An 18,041-nucleotide genomic window follows, 5' to 3' on the forward strand; every position below is an offset into this window, starting at 1 on the left:
TGTTCAGTGAATGTCATAATCACCCTGGGTTGGCTGTAGGATAAGGGGAGGGGAGTGGCGAGACAGTTCTCCCCGTTCTTCCTAACCCGTACACACGGACATTTCTTTACTCAGTACCTGTTACACTCAGGCTCCACTCACCTTCCATGAGTCCCAAGCAGATGACTACTCTCTGTGCCTTGGGTTTCCTTCCTTTGGGAGGTATATCGCTCCTAGCAGAAGTGACAGTTGCATCTTTTTTTCAGATAATGGCTTGGGCCCCCTCTTTAGCTGCTTGTTAAGAGTCAACTAAGGAATTGTGCTTGGTTTCAAAGTGTTATCTAATCAAGAATGGACCATCCTATCATCTGACTGAGACTCCGTTCTCTCTCCAACCTTTGCCACCAGAAACAGTGGCCAGCAACTCTCCGCCAGTTACCACAGCAGAAGTCTTAGTGCAGCAAAATACCAGCAAAGTAACAATTTTGCTCTCAGCTGTCAGCAGATGAAAAGTTACTTTGGTTTTCTTAAAACCATATCTGCAGTTCACAAGCACTTGTTCTTTTTCTCTTTCACCAAAAGTAAAATAATCCCAAATAAAACATTGCTATACAGTGCTATTCCCTCTTTTTTCACCTCAGTGTCACCATTAAATACCTGTGAACTGAGGCAATAGAGTCACTGTGGACAAGTCAGTTGTCATTATTTTAATGTGCAGGCTAATAACATTTTATCTTCATGAATATTTGGTTGTATAAATAAATACTAGCTGTGATATGACTGAAATTTAAAATGTAACTAAACTGTGGGCAGAATTGGTTATATGAATCTTTGATAATTTCAGCTCTTCTTTCTGATGGTGTTCCATTTAGCCCTCTCCCATTCACCACCTTCAAAACATTTTTGTTCAGGAAATATCAAAACATTTGGAAAAGTTTTAGCTGCAGATTTATCAGTCGCTCTCCAAGTTGAATCCAATCCATATTTGGACTTAATTAACATGGGCCCACCATATGTGTGCACATTTTCTGAAGCGACCAGGCACAGATGGGAGCAGATATTGTATTTCTGTCCTTCCCAGCTAGTACTGCTCAATGCATATGGGTATTTTCTGTGATGCCTTTATAATGTTTGGTAAACATGGACCTTCCTAGTCAGCCACTGGCATTTTAATCAGGGGAGAGGAGTAGAACAGCTGATGAACCAGCAGTGTTGCCATTCATCTCCTGAAAATCCCAAGGTCAACATGGAAAAACAGGTTTTATATTTATTTGGAATTAACTAAGGGGATAGAGTCTAACTGCACAGCTTACGACCAACCTGGGGTTTAGTTTCAGCCCTAGACAATACTGGAAAAATGATTTCTCTCTGGTGTCCTAGCCACAGGGTTCCGAGCCCCATTATCCACCTAGGTTCATCCTTCCGATTGATACTCTCAGTATCAAAGTCTGCTCTCAGGGATATCCGTAGGGAACCTGAGAATCTATCAACTCATATACACAAAGGAGGAAACGACTAAGGGTACTTGAAACACTATACTCTCCCTAGATTTGCATCTTAATAGTCATGGAAGCCTTTAGCTAAATGTCTATTAGCTCATTATACTTGGCAGCCATGAATTTTCAACCTTTACTTATATAAAAAAGCACAGCCACATTTCATGCCTTGCCTGCCTAGCCAAACTTGGACCAATTACTTTTGTTCTCTGTGGACAAAGATCCTTTCGCGGGTACCTTGAGTTTTGATTCAGGATCATCAAGTGATTATCGCAAGTCATACTTTCCTGACAGACCCAAAGGGCCCTCTCAGGACCTAGGTCTGGAAGGGTAGGTTATCTGCTCTACCCAATCAGTGTGAGCGCTTATCTAGGCCCCAAGGGAGTCATGAAAAGCCTTTTACTTGATTTAGTTCAGCTATGTCTGATTTACATAATCTGGAAGGATTCTTTAAATGAGAATTTGAAAACAACTTTAAAAAGTTGAATAATAAATGCAGAACTATTGGGATAGACTCCATTAAAAGAATATATGTATGTACACACACACATATATACATATATATATTAATAATATCTTAGTAATGTTAAACTATGATCTCCTTCAAGAGAGAAACTCTTATTTCAAGTGTCTGATAAGCATGACACTCAATAAATGCTTGCCAAAAATTGCTAAATGGATGTACTAGATCACAGCCCAGGTGGAGTTCTGTTTAACACGAATCCCTCCTCACTAAAGACCTGGAGCTGGTCTTCCTGCACGCTCTGACCTCCTCCCTGCTCAGTACCAGGAGCTTTTGTAAATTTTTAGTTGGGGGTCATCCAGTGAATGTTGCAGCCACCACCCCAATTTCCTTTGAAATTTCTCAGTGGCTGATTTTTCTAGTCAGAGACCAGAGACAGCGCCCTGAGTACAGTTCCACTGTCCACCTTTGCACACTCGTGTGTGTTAATAAGCATCTGGTCTGGGTTCCTCTCTGCTGTACCTTCCACCCCTCTTAGCAGCTTTCCCAATTTTCTAGCCACACCCACCATATTCTTGGTTGCCAACGAACTGACCTTGTTTTTACTGCCTTGACCTTACCAGCATGCCACTCCATGGTGACTGAGGCTCGTGATTAACCCCCCTTGTCTCACTACCCCCGGTCCAATCACTTAGAAGCCTACTTGAGCCTCATTGTCCGGACCTGGTTTCAAGTAGAAAGTCATATTTTCCAAAGAGAGTGCTAGAGCTACTGAAAAATCACAGACCCCTTTCTCAATCCCTTCCTATTTCCCTTTCAAATTTTTCTCCTTTTAGTCCATCACAGGGACAGTAAATAAAAGTCCTCCCTTGGGACATGCTGAAGTAGAGCTTCTTAAAATGTGCTCCACAAGACCAGCATCAGTTTACCTGAGCTGCTCCTCAGGAGGGCCTGAGAACCTGCATTCCTACTAAGCCCTTCGGATGACACTTACGCCCACCAGAATTTGAAACCCATGGTGCTAAAGGAGATCTTGATCAGACAACCAGCCTGGTGGGGTCTTTTAATCCAATGACTCCTCTAACTCTTCCCTCCCTCTCCCCATATGTGTGAGTTGTATAAATGATGCACATTTGGGACTTTCCTGGTGGTCCAGTGCTTAAGACTTTGCCTTCTAATGTAGGGGGTGCAGGTTTGATCCCTGGTTGGGGAGCTAAGATCCCACACGCCTCGTGGCCAAAATACCAAAACATAGAACAGAAGCAATATTGCAACAAATTCAATAAAGACTTCAAAAATGGTCCACGTCAAAAAAATCTTTAAAAAAAAAAAAAGTGATGCACATTTAACTTGACTTCTAACTTGCCCCACGCTAATTTCACTTAAGGTCTAGGTAGGTTAGGAGGACACTCTTGTTCAATACATGATGCATCCTGTCAAATCTCCCTGACATTAGAATGTCACATGGTTTAGAGATTTCCAGGTACACCTGACAGGAAAGGGTCAACAGACCTACATTGTACAGTAAGGCTGTCCTTATGTTCTTGGAGAAAGAGTGGATAGCACTCTAGGATGTTGGATGACAAAGCCCTATGGGGGCAACAAATATCTCACCTATATACCCAGACTGCCAGAAAGTTCCAATTTTAAGAAGCATTATTATTTGGACTTAAGGCTTTCATCATATTCAAGAGTGGAAATTCACCTATAAGAGGAAACCTTCATGCTGGTCACTGTCACTTACAGTTTAGAATCATAGAAATTTTGAGCAGGATGGGGTCGTGGGTGAGGAATGAGGCCCAGAGATTTAGTTAAGGTCAAATTGCTCTTTCTCTGTAAGCCTGGTCCACCACCCAGGCCCCCAGATCCCCAGTCAATGGTGCTTCTCCTCTGTGAGGTGGCCAGGAGAGGCTGGAGGAGTTTTTAAAAGGAAAAGTCATGGGAAGCCGGGATGCCTGCAGAAAAAACCAAAGGTCTACAACCTATTCTGCTAGCTTCACAGACAAAAGAGGATGATAACAGATTCTTTTTCTAAGGAGGAAACGTGGTAGAGTGGAAAATAATAAATAAACTTTGACATCAATTAAGGTTGGGTTCAAATCTAACTTTGGTTGCTTACTGGTTTTGTGACTTTGGGAAAACGGCTTAACCTCTCTGAGCTCCAATGTGCTTATCTCAAAGACAGAGAGAATGCTGTGTGCCTCGTGGGATGGTACTCCATGACTGCAAAATAATGAGAGCACCTGACCTACAGCAGGTGCTCAGAGAATGATTATCAATACTATCGACATCACTTGAATTTTTATCTTTCCTTATTAAGTATTTTAATCCTAAAAGAACACCATAGGTTCTATCCCCTCTGATATTTCTGTGTACTGCTAGGGTTTGCAGTGTGCTACACAGAGTGTGCTAAGCATGGTCTCTGACAGAGGAACAGCAGCAATATGCCTGAGACTCTTGCTTTTCCTGAAACACAGAAGCATCCCTTCACCCTTCCTTTCCAAACAAGACAGGCTACTATAACCATCAGAATTAACTCTCTCAAAAGAGGACATTGGCAATCTTTGCCTTAAGCAGGAAGATCCCTAATGACAATTCGTAATTCCACCTGAAAATTCGTTTTCTCTTCAAATGGCTTTTTTTCCCTCAAGAATCTTTTGCTGGGAATGGACTTCCACTTCTAATACTGAGTGCCTTATGAACGAGTAGTTGCTTTGTGAGTCAAGGAACCTCCTGTCTGCCATGACGTTATAAAGTTAAGTGATTAGTCCGCATGCTTCTAGCAATAGGAGAACAGTCCTGGCCGTGGACCCAGCTACCTGAGCAAGGCTCAAGGACAGGTGGACAGGGCTTCCGGGCTTTCCTGCAGCTTGATTTGCCTTATTTCTAGTTCCCACTAGAAATGCTAGCAACTTACAGAAAGGGCCAGGCCAGCTTTCTGGCTTCTTTTGCCAGTCTGGGAATTTGGCAACACCCCGTGGGCTCAGATGACCCTTCTTCTCTTCTAAATCCTTTGTCCTTTCCCATTTCTGCTGAATAAAAGCCTTAAGTTCTCCCACAGAGCTTGAGGATGAAGATACATTCATTTGCTCAACAAATATTTATTGAATACCTAATCTGTTCAAGGCATTATTTTAGATGGTGAAAAAGAGAGAGTTGTAGCCTTTGTGGTTCTTGCATAAGGGAAGAACCTTGCGTAGGAGAGAAATAAGTAAATTAAAATATATATTTGATGTAAAAAATTATAACATTAACTCAGTTTACAATGTCTGCATCTATCAGTCTTTTAAACTTTAAGTAAGGTATAAACCCAAGAGCTGGTGTGATGGCAAGGTGAACTGAATAGGAGAGTAGTAAGGAAGGGGAGGGAGATTTGGGGGGAAGCTGACTTCCTGTGCTTTGTCTTACCCTCTTGCCTTTAAAATCAAAATGTTCACTCAGCCTTCTTACTCTCTATAAAGAAGTAGGGCCTCTATAAGGGAACTTTATTCCTTCCCTGTGCAAACAGGAGCAGGGGCGCCCTGAGTGCATGCATGTCACCACAATGACAGTGGGGGATGCGTGACAATGCTTCAGGAAATGAGTTCTTTAAGAAAAGTCAAATGGAAGATGGGTGGCCTCAGCTCACTGCCTTCACACGCAATGGCCTTAATATTTTAGATGGTGAGGAAGAGGAGAGCAAATCTGACATGCTGTAGGCAGTGTCTGCTAGCAAAAAATCTGACTTTCAATAAAAATACTTAATTCTGTGAGACCCCCCCCCCAAAAAAAGATGGAGAGCCAAAGTAAAGGGGATAAAAATAGTTCACATTTTAGTATATGTTGTATGTGTCAGTCTTATTTGGTGCAATTTCTGCATCTCTGTACAAAATAATATCGTCTCGTTCTTTCCCCAAAACTCATGTTTTTAAATTAAAAAATAGCTTTTAAAAAAAGCAGTGGTGGTTACTTTTGAAGGTTCTTGACTGAGAAGAGAGCACATGGGAATGTTCTGGGGGTGATGGGAATATTCTAAATCTGGTCTGGGTGCTTGTTAAACAGGTGGGTATAGGTGCAAAAAGGTATCACGCTGTAACTTAAGATTTGTGTATTTTTAACTGTGTTTAATATATACTTCAATGAAAAGGAAAAAACTAAGTAAAAGGCAAGTCTGAGTTTTAGGCCTGCAGATGTGTGGTACACTAGACATCATAAATTATGGGCTGTCTTGGCCATGAAAGAACTGATTAGATCTTTCCAATCGCTTCCCATTTGCTCAGCGGATGACGTGATTTAGCAAAGTGGGGAGCTGTTAACTTGCCTCCTTGTTACTGGCACCCATTGGGTTCCCATACAAAACCTACCTAGAAAGGAAATTAGAAAAACAAATAAGGAAGACGGGAAATACCCACTGAGTTCTCAGCTGAGACAAAATTCAGAGAGAGTTTCATGCTCATTGGGAATTTCTCTCAGGGGGGTTTTCCATGGCTGTTAATAGTTTTGACCCCAAAAATTCTGGGTTCCTATAGGATTGTTAGATCTGCCACAAAGGCAGAAATATCATGTCTGAAGCCTCTTCCCCCTAAATAAATGTGAAAAGTTCACTTCACAAAAGAATTGTATTCAGCAAACCTATGATTAAGAATACTAAAATTGGGTTGTTTCCAATAGCAAACAAAATACAACTGAATTTCCTGTTGCATGTTTTTAAGCTGTATTCATTTTTGCTATTATTATTTTCTAATTTCTCAAAAGTAAACTTTTCAAAATCATAATGAAATTTCCAAGTTTTCTAGTTTTGATTCACTTAAACTATACACATGCCCTCTGATTATTTTTATATGATGGACATATTTTTGTTTGATGTAAATATTTCCTCTTTAAAAAAATAGAAAAGAATAAATAGATTCTTACTGTGTTAGTAACAGTTTTAAACCCACGGATCCTTTTGAGATTCCCCTCCCTTAATAAAGTGTCAAATTTTTTAAATTTTTTGATTATTAGAGGTTTTCATTTTGATTCTTTTACTCTTCCCTTACTTTAAAGAGTTCATGGCATTGATCTCAATAAAATAAAATCTCAAAAAAAAAGTCTTTATGCTGGGAAGAAATTTAAATATCTTTAACTATATTTATACTGATATCTCTAAATGAACTCCACAACTGACAAAAATTATTTTTCCTGTCTAAAATGTTATTTTAACTCAGATGGTTAGAACCCAAAACTATTGTTTTTCCTTTAGAAACATGGTATTTGTGTTCTCAGAATAGCTCAGAGAAGGTAGGTAATTTATTTAGCAATGAAGGTGAAATACTGTATGTTTGTGGCAAAATTTTAATAATAATAATATAATTATAATATAGCAAAACATTATTGAATAAAACATAATTTAATAATTTTACCCTTCAGCTATTGTTTGAAGAAAGGCATGTTTAATTACATAAAGACGGACATCTTAGAATAGCCTACACTTGTCAATATAGATAATGCAGAATGAACAGAGTAAAAAAAAAAAAAGAATCATCCCACCAACCAGAAATATCTACTCTTAATATAGTGTTGTGTTTACTTCCAATATTGAAAACATATTTACATAATTGAGATTATACTGCACTGTTTTGTATCTTGCTTTTCCCAGTCACTGTTGTATTTTGATGATTTTGAAGACTGTCAGCATGGATTCTTTGTCTAACCTCACTTCAAATCCCAAATCTTTTCTTTCTTTAAAATAACTGGGCCACTCTTTTTTTAATTTTGTCTTGGCTTGTATAGAAAGTATAACATGAAGCTGAGAAAGGAAAGAGAAGGGACCCAGGAGGGGAGAGCATGACAGAAAGGGAGAGTTTAGGTAATGGTGTAAGAGTTAGAAGGGTCTATGGATAGAAAAGATGTTTGAGAGAAAATGAACAGAACTTGGAGCAGTGAACTTCAGAATAACATGGATTCTAGTACTAGAGCTAAATGGCAATAAGCATCATTTGATCCTACCCCATCATTTGGTGAGGATGCGTGTTTACTGAGTTTAAGGTCTTGCTTTGGGGACAGAGGCAGCTGGAGGCAGTACCTGAAAGGGAACACAGGTCTGCTGATTCTCAACCTTAATTTCCTCCCTTGAATCTCTGAGGTATAGAAAAACTGAAGAGCAAGAGGTGTGTACCATTTTCTTGAGGACTAAAAAAGGAAATAGTAGAAAAGAGGTGGTGGCTTAATCAATATCCTGATAAAAGACTTAATCAGAGCTGGCTGGAGCTTGGAAAGTTAAGGAAAGGGGGAGCATAGTAGTCCCCCCAGGGTACAGAGAGGAGAAGACTATGTATTTATACAAGCCACCATCCTCAAATGGTTTTGTTTTTTTTTTTTTTAGATCAAGGATTACCCGCTCCAGATTTGTCACAATTCTAGAATGAATGCTACAATGTACAACTGACCTATCCATGTAGTTAGCAAATGAAAAGATACTGAAGTATTTGCCCACCTGATGGAAGGAGAGCGAATACTTATCACAACCAATTACGCTTATCACATCATTTATCGTCTTTGAAGCAAAGCCCACCTGTCCAATTCTAAAGCAGTATAAACTTTACGTCTTTTGGACATCAGTGTGTGTAAGAAGAGCCCACGGTTCTTGTTACACTATTTCTCAATGCTCTTCTTGATTCTAGAATAAACTTGAAACCAGTGCCACTGGGGAGATGAGACTCAGAGGCTGGAAGATGGGAAGTGGAGAGTATGGGGTTACAGCAAAATTCTATAGTATTTTAAAAATTTACCAATGACTACTGTTCATTTGAAAATTAGAAAGCATTGTCCTGAGTGAGAGCTGAGACTTCAGTACTTGAATCAGTGTCACTCTGCTTAATGCCAAATGTGTTTTTGGTTTGCTTCTCAAGAACCAGACCTCAAAAATTTAAAACTTGTTTTTAAAATTTTTTTTCTCTGCTAAGGCTCACCTTGACCTTATCCTGTCCCATGGACTTGAAGAATTTTCCAATGGATGTCCAGACGTGTACAATGCAGCTGGAGAGTTGTAAGTCACTACTACTGAAATGACCACCTGCTTGTTTTAACCAATGACCTGGTTCTTTCAATGTGTCATTACGGAGAAAAAACCCGTAAGACTCATTCTCTACCTACGTAACAACTCCCGAGGTCCTTAAGGGAAGGACAAGCAAAAGTGTGTGTGCATGTCTTATATCCAATAGAGCGAAGACCATTTTTCGAGGTAAAATGCCAAATAACTTGCCCTTCCTCAAAAAATGAGCCTTATTTAGTAAGCTTTTCTTTGAAATGAAAATGTCTCCTGGGAAAATTAAGATTATTAGTCATTTAACCTCTATAATGAATCACATTCTACTCAGAAAATTGTATTTCCTTCTATCTTAATGCTTGTATAGACCTTCACCCCAAAGGAATTTTGGCAGGAAGGGATAATTGATTTGAGGACAAGACGCAGGGGCCTTAGCCAGAGGAGGATGCAAAACTGAGGGGCATGAGATGATACGGAATAAAGGCATCTCGCTTAGATGGGCAATGGATAGCCAAAGGCCTGGTGAAGGGAATAGAAAAATGCTACTACTTTGTCCCCTTTATGCCGTGGCCCTGATGCCACTGAAATCTTTGACATGTGCCATAAGTTGCTGATGCCTCCAAGGTAATGGGATTTTTAGACAGGAGACATGAAATTTTTTCTGGCTTGCTCTGTCAGTTTCTCTGTTTGTAAAATGCAGGGAATAATAAGTGCTACTGACCTACAGGGATGTTAGGAGATTTAATGAGGCAGGGGCAAGAAAATACTTTTAACTTCTTGGTTTAGAAAAATAACAAATGTAAAAAGACATATCAACTATTATTAAAAAAGAGGCGGTGACAGGGTTTCCTTCTGATCATTTAAAATCACTGTAGATTTCCCTTGAAACTTCCTACAGAAATAAACAAAATAATGAAACATCCTTGTTTGAAGAAGTTGTCAGGAATAAAATGAGAATTTCTGGCTTACAATAGGCTTTATATATTCACCTTTTCCCTATTGCCCCTTCTCTTGAGAAGACAGTTAAGAAAAACTTTTTCCTACATAATGATTCCTTCTTTGTGGCTTCTCTACTGCTCCCACCTCTCCCCGGACTCAACCCAACGCTTAGTATCTCTATAAAACAGCAACCATAGCGGTCCTCTGAGGCTCCTCCAAGGCTTAAAAACTCCAATTAGTAAATATGCTTGGTCCTTGTAGGACCGAGAGGTAATGAAATCAAAGAAGCAGTGATGTGTTTACCACTGACTTTGACTGTGAAGGGTGGGAATTGCTCTTTACTTTTCTACCCTCATATTACGTCCTCCTTCCCCACATCTTTACCTCTTCTGTTTGCCCCCAGCTGGGGTTTCCGGGTGGCTGACAAGGACTATTATTGTAGTGGTCAGCAAGAAGCCGACCAGACAAGAATAGAGGGTGTTTGGCAAGCTTCTAGTATTTGGTGGAGATATCCAAGAAGGGCTCATGCAGCACTGATGTGGAAGAGATAGGGTTGGCCATTCTCTTTGTGGACCGTCAGTGCTTATACGAAGTCCCCTTTGTGATTCCTTGCTTGTTTTTATTTTCTGGCTTTGAATGGAAAAGGTGGCCCAAAGAAAGAGGAAAGTAGATTCCAATTAACTTTGCCATTGATTTCTGGGGAGCTTTGGTGAGTCACTACCTTGCAGTAAACAAGAATAAGAATCTATAAACTTAATAAACTTGCTGAGGTTACTGGCCAGCCAAAACCTCACATAATAACCCTTGTCCTCCTCAATCTCCTTTTAGAGTTCAAATATCACAAATAAAGAAAGAAGGGAGAGAACTGATGCCTGAAAAAAGAGTAGCCTTCATTTCCGGGGTGTAAAAAACCCAGAAGCCCTTGACATAATGACCTAGTTAGCAGGAGCTTGGAGACTAAGAGCTAACTTTGGTTTACTAAACTGATAACAATCTTACTTTGGATGGTTCAAAAGTCATATAACAATATGACTTTATATAACAGAGAATGTGTTTTACTTCATATTAATCATTGTGATGTGTGGGCCCCTTTAGCAAGACACTAGCACAAATGAATACGCTTGATTTGCATATCCCACAGCTTCCTCTTAGGTTACCTGCCTATAGCCTTCCCCACTTGCTAAAGTAACTGAGGATTGACCATAAGGACTTGAACATAAACTTTCTCAAAACAAAGCTAATAGACCCTAGGAGAGGGGCCAAGTTTGCAATGGAAATATTTTAAGCAGGCCTGTGATAAATCCATTCTCTTTTTTTTTAAAAAAGGAACGCTTTTCATTTGAAATACTGAGACTGGTGCCATGAACTGCATTGTCTTAATGGATATCCACAGACACAGCTCTTTCAAGTAAAGACAATCTTCAAAGGATTTTTGTTTGTTTACTTGTTTGTTCTTCAGAAACACTGAGTGGATAGAGTGGGCAGAAGAAAAATGGACTTTATAAATTCCATTCTCCCATTACACAGAAAAAAAAATCATTCAGAAATAGCTTGCTGTCTTCCATTTCTTTGGCTCCAATGACATGTAGTTGTCATGATGATTGCAGCTCTTTTATTAAAAAACGCTCCTGAATTGACTGAGCATGTCTGCTTTAGATGATTTCCTTGTTTGTTTCTTTACATGGCTAGACTTTCAAGCTTTCTTGGAAAGATGCATTCAATTTTTCACTCTGATTTGTTTACTCCAGTTGGGTACACGATGAATGACCTGATATTTGAGTGGTTAAGTGATGGTCCAGTTCAAGTTGCTGAAGGATTGACCCTGCCTCAGTTCATTTTGAAAGAAGAGAAGGAGCTCGGCTACTGCACAAAGCACTACAACACTGGTAAGGTTCCTTTGAGCTGCTAAACCCAAGTGGGCTCCATCTGCCACTTGAAGTATATATCCCATCACCTTAATTGCTTCATATTTACCAAGAAAGTGGAGCTACAAGGCACTGTCCTGGGCTTGGCTCAAAATCCCCTCAACACATAAGATGCCTATATCCTTTCGAACAGGTCAGGGAGCCCAACAGATAATTTTTCCAAAAGAGAGAAGGAAAGAGATTTGGGGATCTTTTGCTGTTCTCTTGCTGACCATCTACTAACAAATGAGTCTGAGGAAAAGTGTATGAGACCTTGTAAATGGTGCAGGAAGTGTATGAATTCTGGCCCATTCCCAGCATCCATTCTTGACGTTAGCTCCTCAGGTCAATTTGCACTCTCTGCTTTAGTGGAAGACAGAAATAATAGCATAGGTCTTTGCAAACCCAGAAATACAGCTGTTGTACTCTCCAGTCCTATAGACAGCGTGCATGAAAATCAGTTTGCGGGGAGTCAGCTGGCTCTAAAGTCATGCATTGTCAGTGGTGCTGACAGACACATGGGGCAGGGGGAGAATGTGAGGTAGCAGCAACAAGTGGGCATCTGTTGTTCCCTGGAAGATTATGCCCGCCCAGTAAAGTTGATAGCTTTTCCTATGAACGCCCTCGTCTTTGATGCCACACAGCTGATCAAAGAGAGGCAGTCGAGACATGATGGTTTGTTCAGTGACTGCTCTGGCCCATGAACACTTGTTCCAGAAGTCAACAATGCTTCCTATGAAATAACTAAAACCTGACTCTAAGGTGTTCTTCCTGGCCAAGAAGAACCCAACCCTATCTCATAATTTGTGTGAGCTAAGCTAAATTACCTTCTGTGTTTCTAACTCCAAGCCAATTAAAGAGGAAGGAAAGTGGTAAGGGGCAGGAACATCTGTCTCTTAATAGTATGTTACAAGTTTTAATATCTTTATATGCACTGTATTTTATAGGCAATGCAACACTGTAAACAGATTCTAGGACTATTCTAAATGTCCTCAAGCAATTACCCAGGAGGTTATGAAATTTTTACAGTGACTAGATTATATTCATGGTTTCTACAAATGTATATTTTTCTTTTGCTATTGGTAACACAAAGATAGACACACAATTATCCAAATCCTTTAGGAGCCCCATGTGAACTTTACTACTTAGGAAGGAATGGTTTCAACTATTTCATATTATATGTTATATATTATATGCTGTGTAGCATATGCTATACATATATGCTGTAGGTTATATATTATATCCTATATATTACATACTATAACCCCCACAAAACATGAATATTTTCTTTCCAATGGATAGTCTAGAAAATTCTGAAGCTCTGTCTAAATAATCAGGCTGCAACAAGCACAGATTTGAAAATTAAGTAGGCCACATGGTTTTGGTCCAGTGACTCTTTAGATCACTCGTTCTCACACTGTCATTTCCATTACGGGTTGAGTTGGAAAAGAGTTGAATTGGGTGTGTGGTGTCAGCGTTTTGTGCAATCTTTCAAATCCATCTTTAATGCTCCTTTTTAATAAAAATAAAGTGGGAGGCTGGAATGGGAAAGATAAATTCAAATTGGATTTTAAATCATCACTTCCTGTTTCCAGGAAAGTTTACCTGCATCGAGGTTAAGTTTCACCTGGAACGCCAGATGGGCTATTACTTGATCCAGATGTACATCCCCAGTCTGTTGATAGTCATTTTGTCCTGGGTCTCTTTTTGGATAAACATGGATGCAGCCCCTGCCAGAGTTGCACTGGGCATCACGACAGTCCTAACGATGACCACCCAGAGTTCAGGCTCCAGGGCATCTCTGCCAAAGGTAAGAAATCTCCTCACTTGACAACAAGTGACCTGAGAGGTTTGTCAGAGGTCTACGGGCTGGAGAATTCTGTGAAGACAGAAATGTTTGCTACCCTGCGGCACTGTTGGAGATGCAAACGCAGTAAGAAGAGAATGGAAAGCTGAGTTTGAGAGTTAGAGCTCTGAGGACATGGGGGAGCTTCATAATCAGATCAATTAGGGGAAAGGGGATTCAGGGTTGAGAGAGAAGAGGAATGAGTGGAGGCAGAAACATGTCTCAGGAATTCTAAGAAGCCCTTGAGTACTTCTGACCTCATGTTGTTTATGAGGCATGAAGCTTGCAGGAACTGGAGTAAGATTGATGCAACTTACGTTGTATTGTCAAGTAGTTACTGGGGAGGCTATTGTGATTCACATGCTCAGTGAAGTCATTTACAGTAATAAAAGACTGACTTAATCTCCCGCAAATTTACACAGAAAAGCCATATGCAATGAGTATACCTAAGAAATAAAGGTGCAGTATGAGGGTGTATCAAATCAGACACATGGATGTTTGCTATGCCTTAATTTACCTTCATGGCTAATAACACTACTATTTTGAGTGACACAGTTACCTAGAGAAGGACAGTGGACTCACTGAAGATGGTGAAAGTTCTGGCTACTGTGGCAGGTTGACAGAGAAGTGTGGAGTGGATATTGGGGACAGAAAGACATTTTGTAGCACCCTGAATAAGAAATCATAATGGCTGCATAATCTATTTTTATTAAGAGCGGCCCTCTGCATTTGTAAATATTGCTTAAGCAAGTAAGGGTAAATGTTCTGCTTGTGAAATGCCCCAGCGCCCCAAAATGTGCCTATGTGTATTTCCCCCTTTCACTGAGTACATTAAGCCATTAGCCTCAATTTTCCAGGAATCTGAGTTCAATTTAGTATTCAGTATACACTGTCTCATACTGGTTTAGCAGTCCCTCCAAAACTCAGTTCCAGAAAATAACTGAGACGTAATCCCCTATCTTGGCTGGCTTGGGCTTATGTTCAGTTGTGCTGCAACTGACATGATGAGAAATGTTATGTAATGTTCCACATTATCTCCTATGTTGGAAGATAAGATGGCGTACGGAAGAGGCCTGTGGCTATAATGGAGTCGGGTTGAATAGTGGGAAAATAGTTAAACAAATTTTTCAAGTTCCATGCCTCCAAAGATAAATATTAGATTTGGTATGCTAATAGAGAAAGGAATAGAGCTGTCTCTGATACTTTTTTACTTTCTAGAATAACAAATAGTACAAGATACCTGTGTCATATTTCTGTTGGAATACAGATGTCAGAAATGGTAACAGCTTTTTTTTTTTCAGCTACATAATCACAAATCAATATTGCCTAATAGAAATTCTAATCCCCTCTGTGCCTCCTTCCAAACAGGTTCATTTGATTATATCCCGTTATTTATTAGCTACTGCTATCACTGTAATGCCATGCCATTAAACACTAGGACACACAAATATATTTTACATTTTACTAGACAGCTAAAGTACTGAAGGCACACTGCAAGCAGATAATGTGAAAACAAGACATTTAGCCTCCAACTACTCATTGCTGCAAAAAGAATAGTCATTTATTTTCAAAATGAGAGCTTGAGTTTTTTTTACAAATTTGTTATTCATTCTTATTAGCCATTGTGATTTTACAGCATGGTCAAAACTATTGTTAAAAAGGAGATCAATCAAGACGGTAGAATAGGAAGACATGGAAGTCACCTCCCCCCATGAACACATCAAAAATACATCTACATGTGGAACAATTCTCATTGAAAACTAACTGGAAACTGGCAGAAAGACTCCTGTACAACCAAGGCTATAAGAAAGATACACATGTAATCGGGAAGAAAGGGAAGAAAAGCAATCAGGTCAGGACCTGTGCCCCTGGGAGGGGACTCAGAGGAAAAGGGAGAACACACGAACAGACGCCCGCCTTGGGGAGTGAGCAGTGAGAACCACAATTGGAAGCCCCAGTCCTGGCATCCTACACAGGGAAGACAAGCCCCCTCGGCTGCTTGAAGGACCACTGGGACTAATAGGAGGGCTGGGGGAAGCCTGGACTCCGCTCCTGAGGAACATGCATGTGCACGAGTGCTTGTGCACTGGCTTGCCCCTGGGGCAGGGCAGAGAGGGCCACCGGGTGAGAGGACTGCTCCAGTGGCTGCCAAGTTTCCCACAACTGCCTCAGTGCATGCTCCAACAAAGCTTACTCCACGTCGCAGTGTGGTATGGGATCTAGGGCTGCCACAACCAGGGAAGAAACTTGGTCATGGGATGCAGAGATGACCCAGTCCCAGGGCAGAGCCTGGGTGAGGCGGCAGTAGCCAGTGTCGGTGCTGACTCAAACATCCTATCAGAAGCAGCCCAGAACTCTGATGATGGCCACTCCACCACAGCTTACCCCAATACACAAAGAGAGTCCACACCAGCCCCGCCTGCCCTGCAGTGCAGCTCCACAAAAGCGCAGGGGTGGCAGAGACTGGCAGTGAGGGACAAAGGGGACTTGGACCCGAGGCTGCATCTGAGCAGATCGAGGGAAATAACTGCTGGCACCTGTACTGGCAGCACATCGGAGACAGCTCAGACATCTGTCTGTGGCAAAATGAGCCGAGAGCCCACATGGGCCTCCCTTGCCTCAGCAATCCCCAGCTCTGGGGCAAAGGTCCCAGTGCTAGGAAAGGGGAAAGCAGACACTTAAAGGGAACAGAGCCAGATCAAGCCCAACCCTCAGGGCTTCTACTCCAGCAACTTGGAGGGCAGTGATGGCCACTGAGCAGAAGGGAAGTCCCACCACACACCCGGCTACATCTCTAGCCCCTCCATCTTCAGCCTTATGCCCTACCAAGGTGACAGCTACCAGCACTTCCTGAGGAAAGACCTGGCTTATGTCCACATCAAATCTGCTCTCCCACCAAAGGCATTAGGCACATACAGTCTATAATATGAACACCCCTTCCAGACTGGAATAGATAACTGTTTCATTTAAATTCATAGAGGCAAAGAAAGTTAAGCAAAATAATAGGGCAGAGGAGCTACTCTCAGCTGAAACAGCAAGAGAAAACCACTGAAAATACATAATTAAACAGAAATAAATAACTTACCAGATAAAGGATTCAAAGCATTGCTTATAAGAATGTTAATTGAATTAGGGAAAAGAATAGATGAACACAGTGAGAATGTTAACAAGGAACAAGAAAATATTTTTAAAAACCCAATCAGAAATAACGAATTCAATAACTGAAATAAAAAACACAGTAGAAGGAATGAATAGCAGACTAAGTGACATAGAAGAACACATAAGTGATCTCGAAAATAGAGTAATGGAAACCACCCAATCAGAAAAGCAAAAAGAAAAACAAATTTTAAAAAATGAGAACAGTTTATGAGATCTCTGGCATAACATTAAGTGTACCAATATTCAAATTATAGGGGTCCCAGAAGGAGAAGAGAGAGAGAAGGGGATTGAAAATGTATTTAAGAAAATTATGGCTAAAGACTTCCCAAACCGGTGAAAAAGGAAACAAATGTCCAGGTACAGGAAGCACAGAGGGACCCAAACAGTATAAACCCAGACAGACATATCATAATTAAAATGGCAAAACTTAAAGATAAAGAGAATTTTAAAGGCAGCAAGATAAAAACAGAGCCATATACAAGGGAACCCCCATAAGGCTATCAGCTGATTTTTCTGCAGAAATTTTGCAGGTCAGAAGGAAGTAGCATGATATATTCAAAGTGCTGTAAAGGGAAAAACCTGCAACCTAGGATACTACCTAGCAAGACTGTCATTTAGAATCCAAGGAGAGGTAAAAACTTCTTGGAAAAGAAAAAACTAAAAGAGTTCATCAATACTAAACCTACCATAAAGGAAATGTTAAAGGGTCTTCTCTAAATGGAAAAAAGTAAGAATCTATAGGAAATGGAAAATCCAAAAAGGAAAGGCAAATATATACTAAGGACTAAGGATCTACCACTTAAATAAGCCAGTGCAAATATTAAAAGACAAAAAATTGTAAAAGCAACTATAACTACAATAAACAGTTAAGGGATAAACATGAAAATGTAAAATATGACATTAAAAACACAAAAGTTTCGGGAGGGGTGTAAAAAAATGTATATCTTTTATGAATGGAGAAAGAAGATATGGCACATATATACAATGGAATATTACTCAGCCATAAAAAGAAACGAAACTGAACTATCTGTAGTGAGGTGGATGGACCTAGAGTCTGCCATACAGAGTGTAGTAAGTCAGAAAGAGTAAAACAAATACTATATGCTAACACATATATATGGAATCTAAAAAAAAAAAAAAGGTCTGATGAACCTAGGGGCAGGACAGGAATAAAGACACATAAGAAGAGAATAGACTTGAGGATACGGAGAAGGGGAAGGGTAAGCTGGGACGAAGTGTGAGAGTAGCA

General features: G+C 40.3%; 1 protein-coding gene across 2 annotated transcripts in view; it reads left to right on the plus strand.

Annotated features, from left to right (window-relative positions):
* The window catches only part of GLRA2 (glycine receptor alpha 2), a 187,155-nt gene that overhangs the window by 65,650 nt on the left and 103,464 nt on the right, over positions 1-18,041 (plus strand). For both annotated transcript variants that reach the window (XM_036840261.1, XM_036840262.1), the window contains exons 5-7: positions 8,862-8,944; positions 11,632-11,769; positions 13,383-13,597. In XM_036840261.1, the coding sequence (XP_036696156.1) occupies positions 8,862-8,944; positions 11,632-11,769; positions 13,383-13,597 (436 nt within the window). The remainder of the gene's footprint in view (positions 1-8,861; positions 8,945-11,631; positions 11,770-13,382; positions 13,598-18,041) is intronic.

Source organism: Balaenoptera musculus, chromosome X, assembly GCF_009873245.2.
Source record: "Balaenoptera musculus isolate JJ_BM4_2016_0621 chromosome X, mBalMus1.pri.v3, whole genome shotgun sequence".
NCBI classification, from domain to species: domain Eukaryota; kingdom Metazoa; phylum Chordata; class Mammalia; order Artiodactyla; family Balaenopteridae; genus Balaenoptera; species Balaenoptera musculus.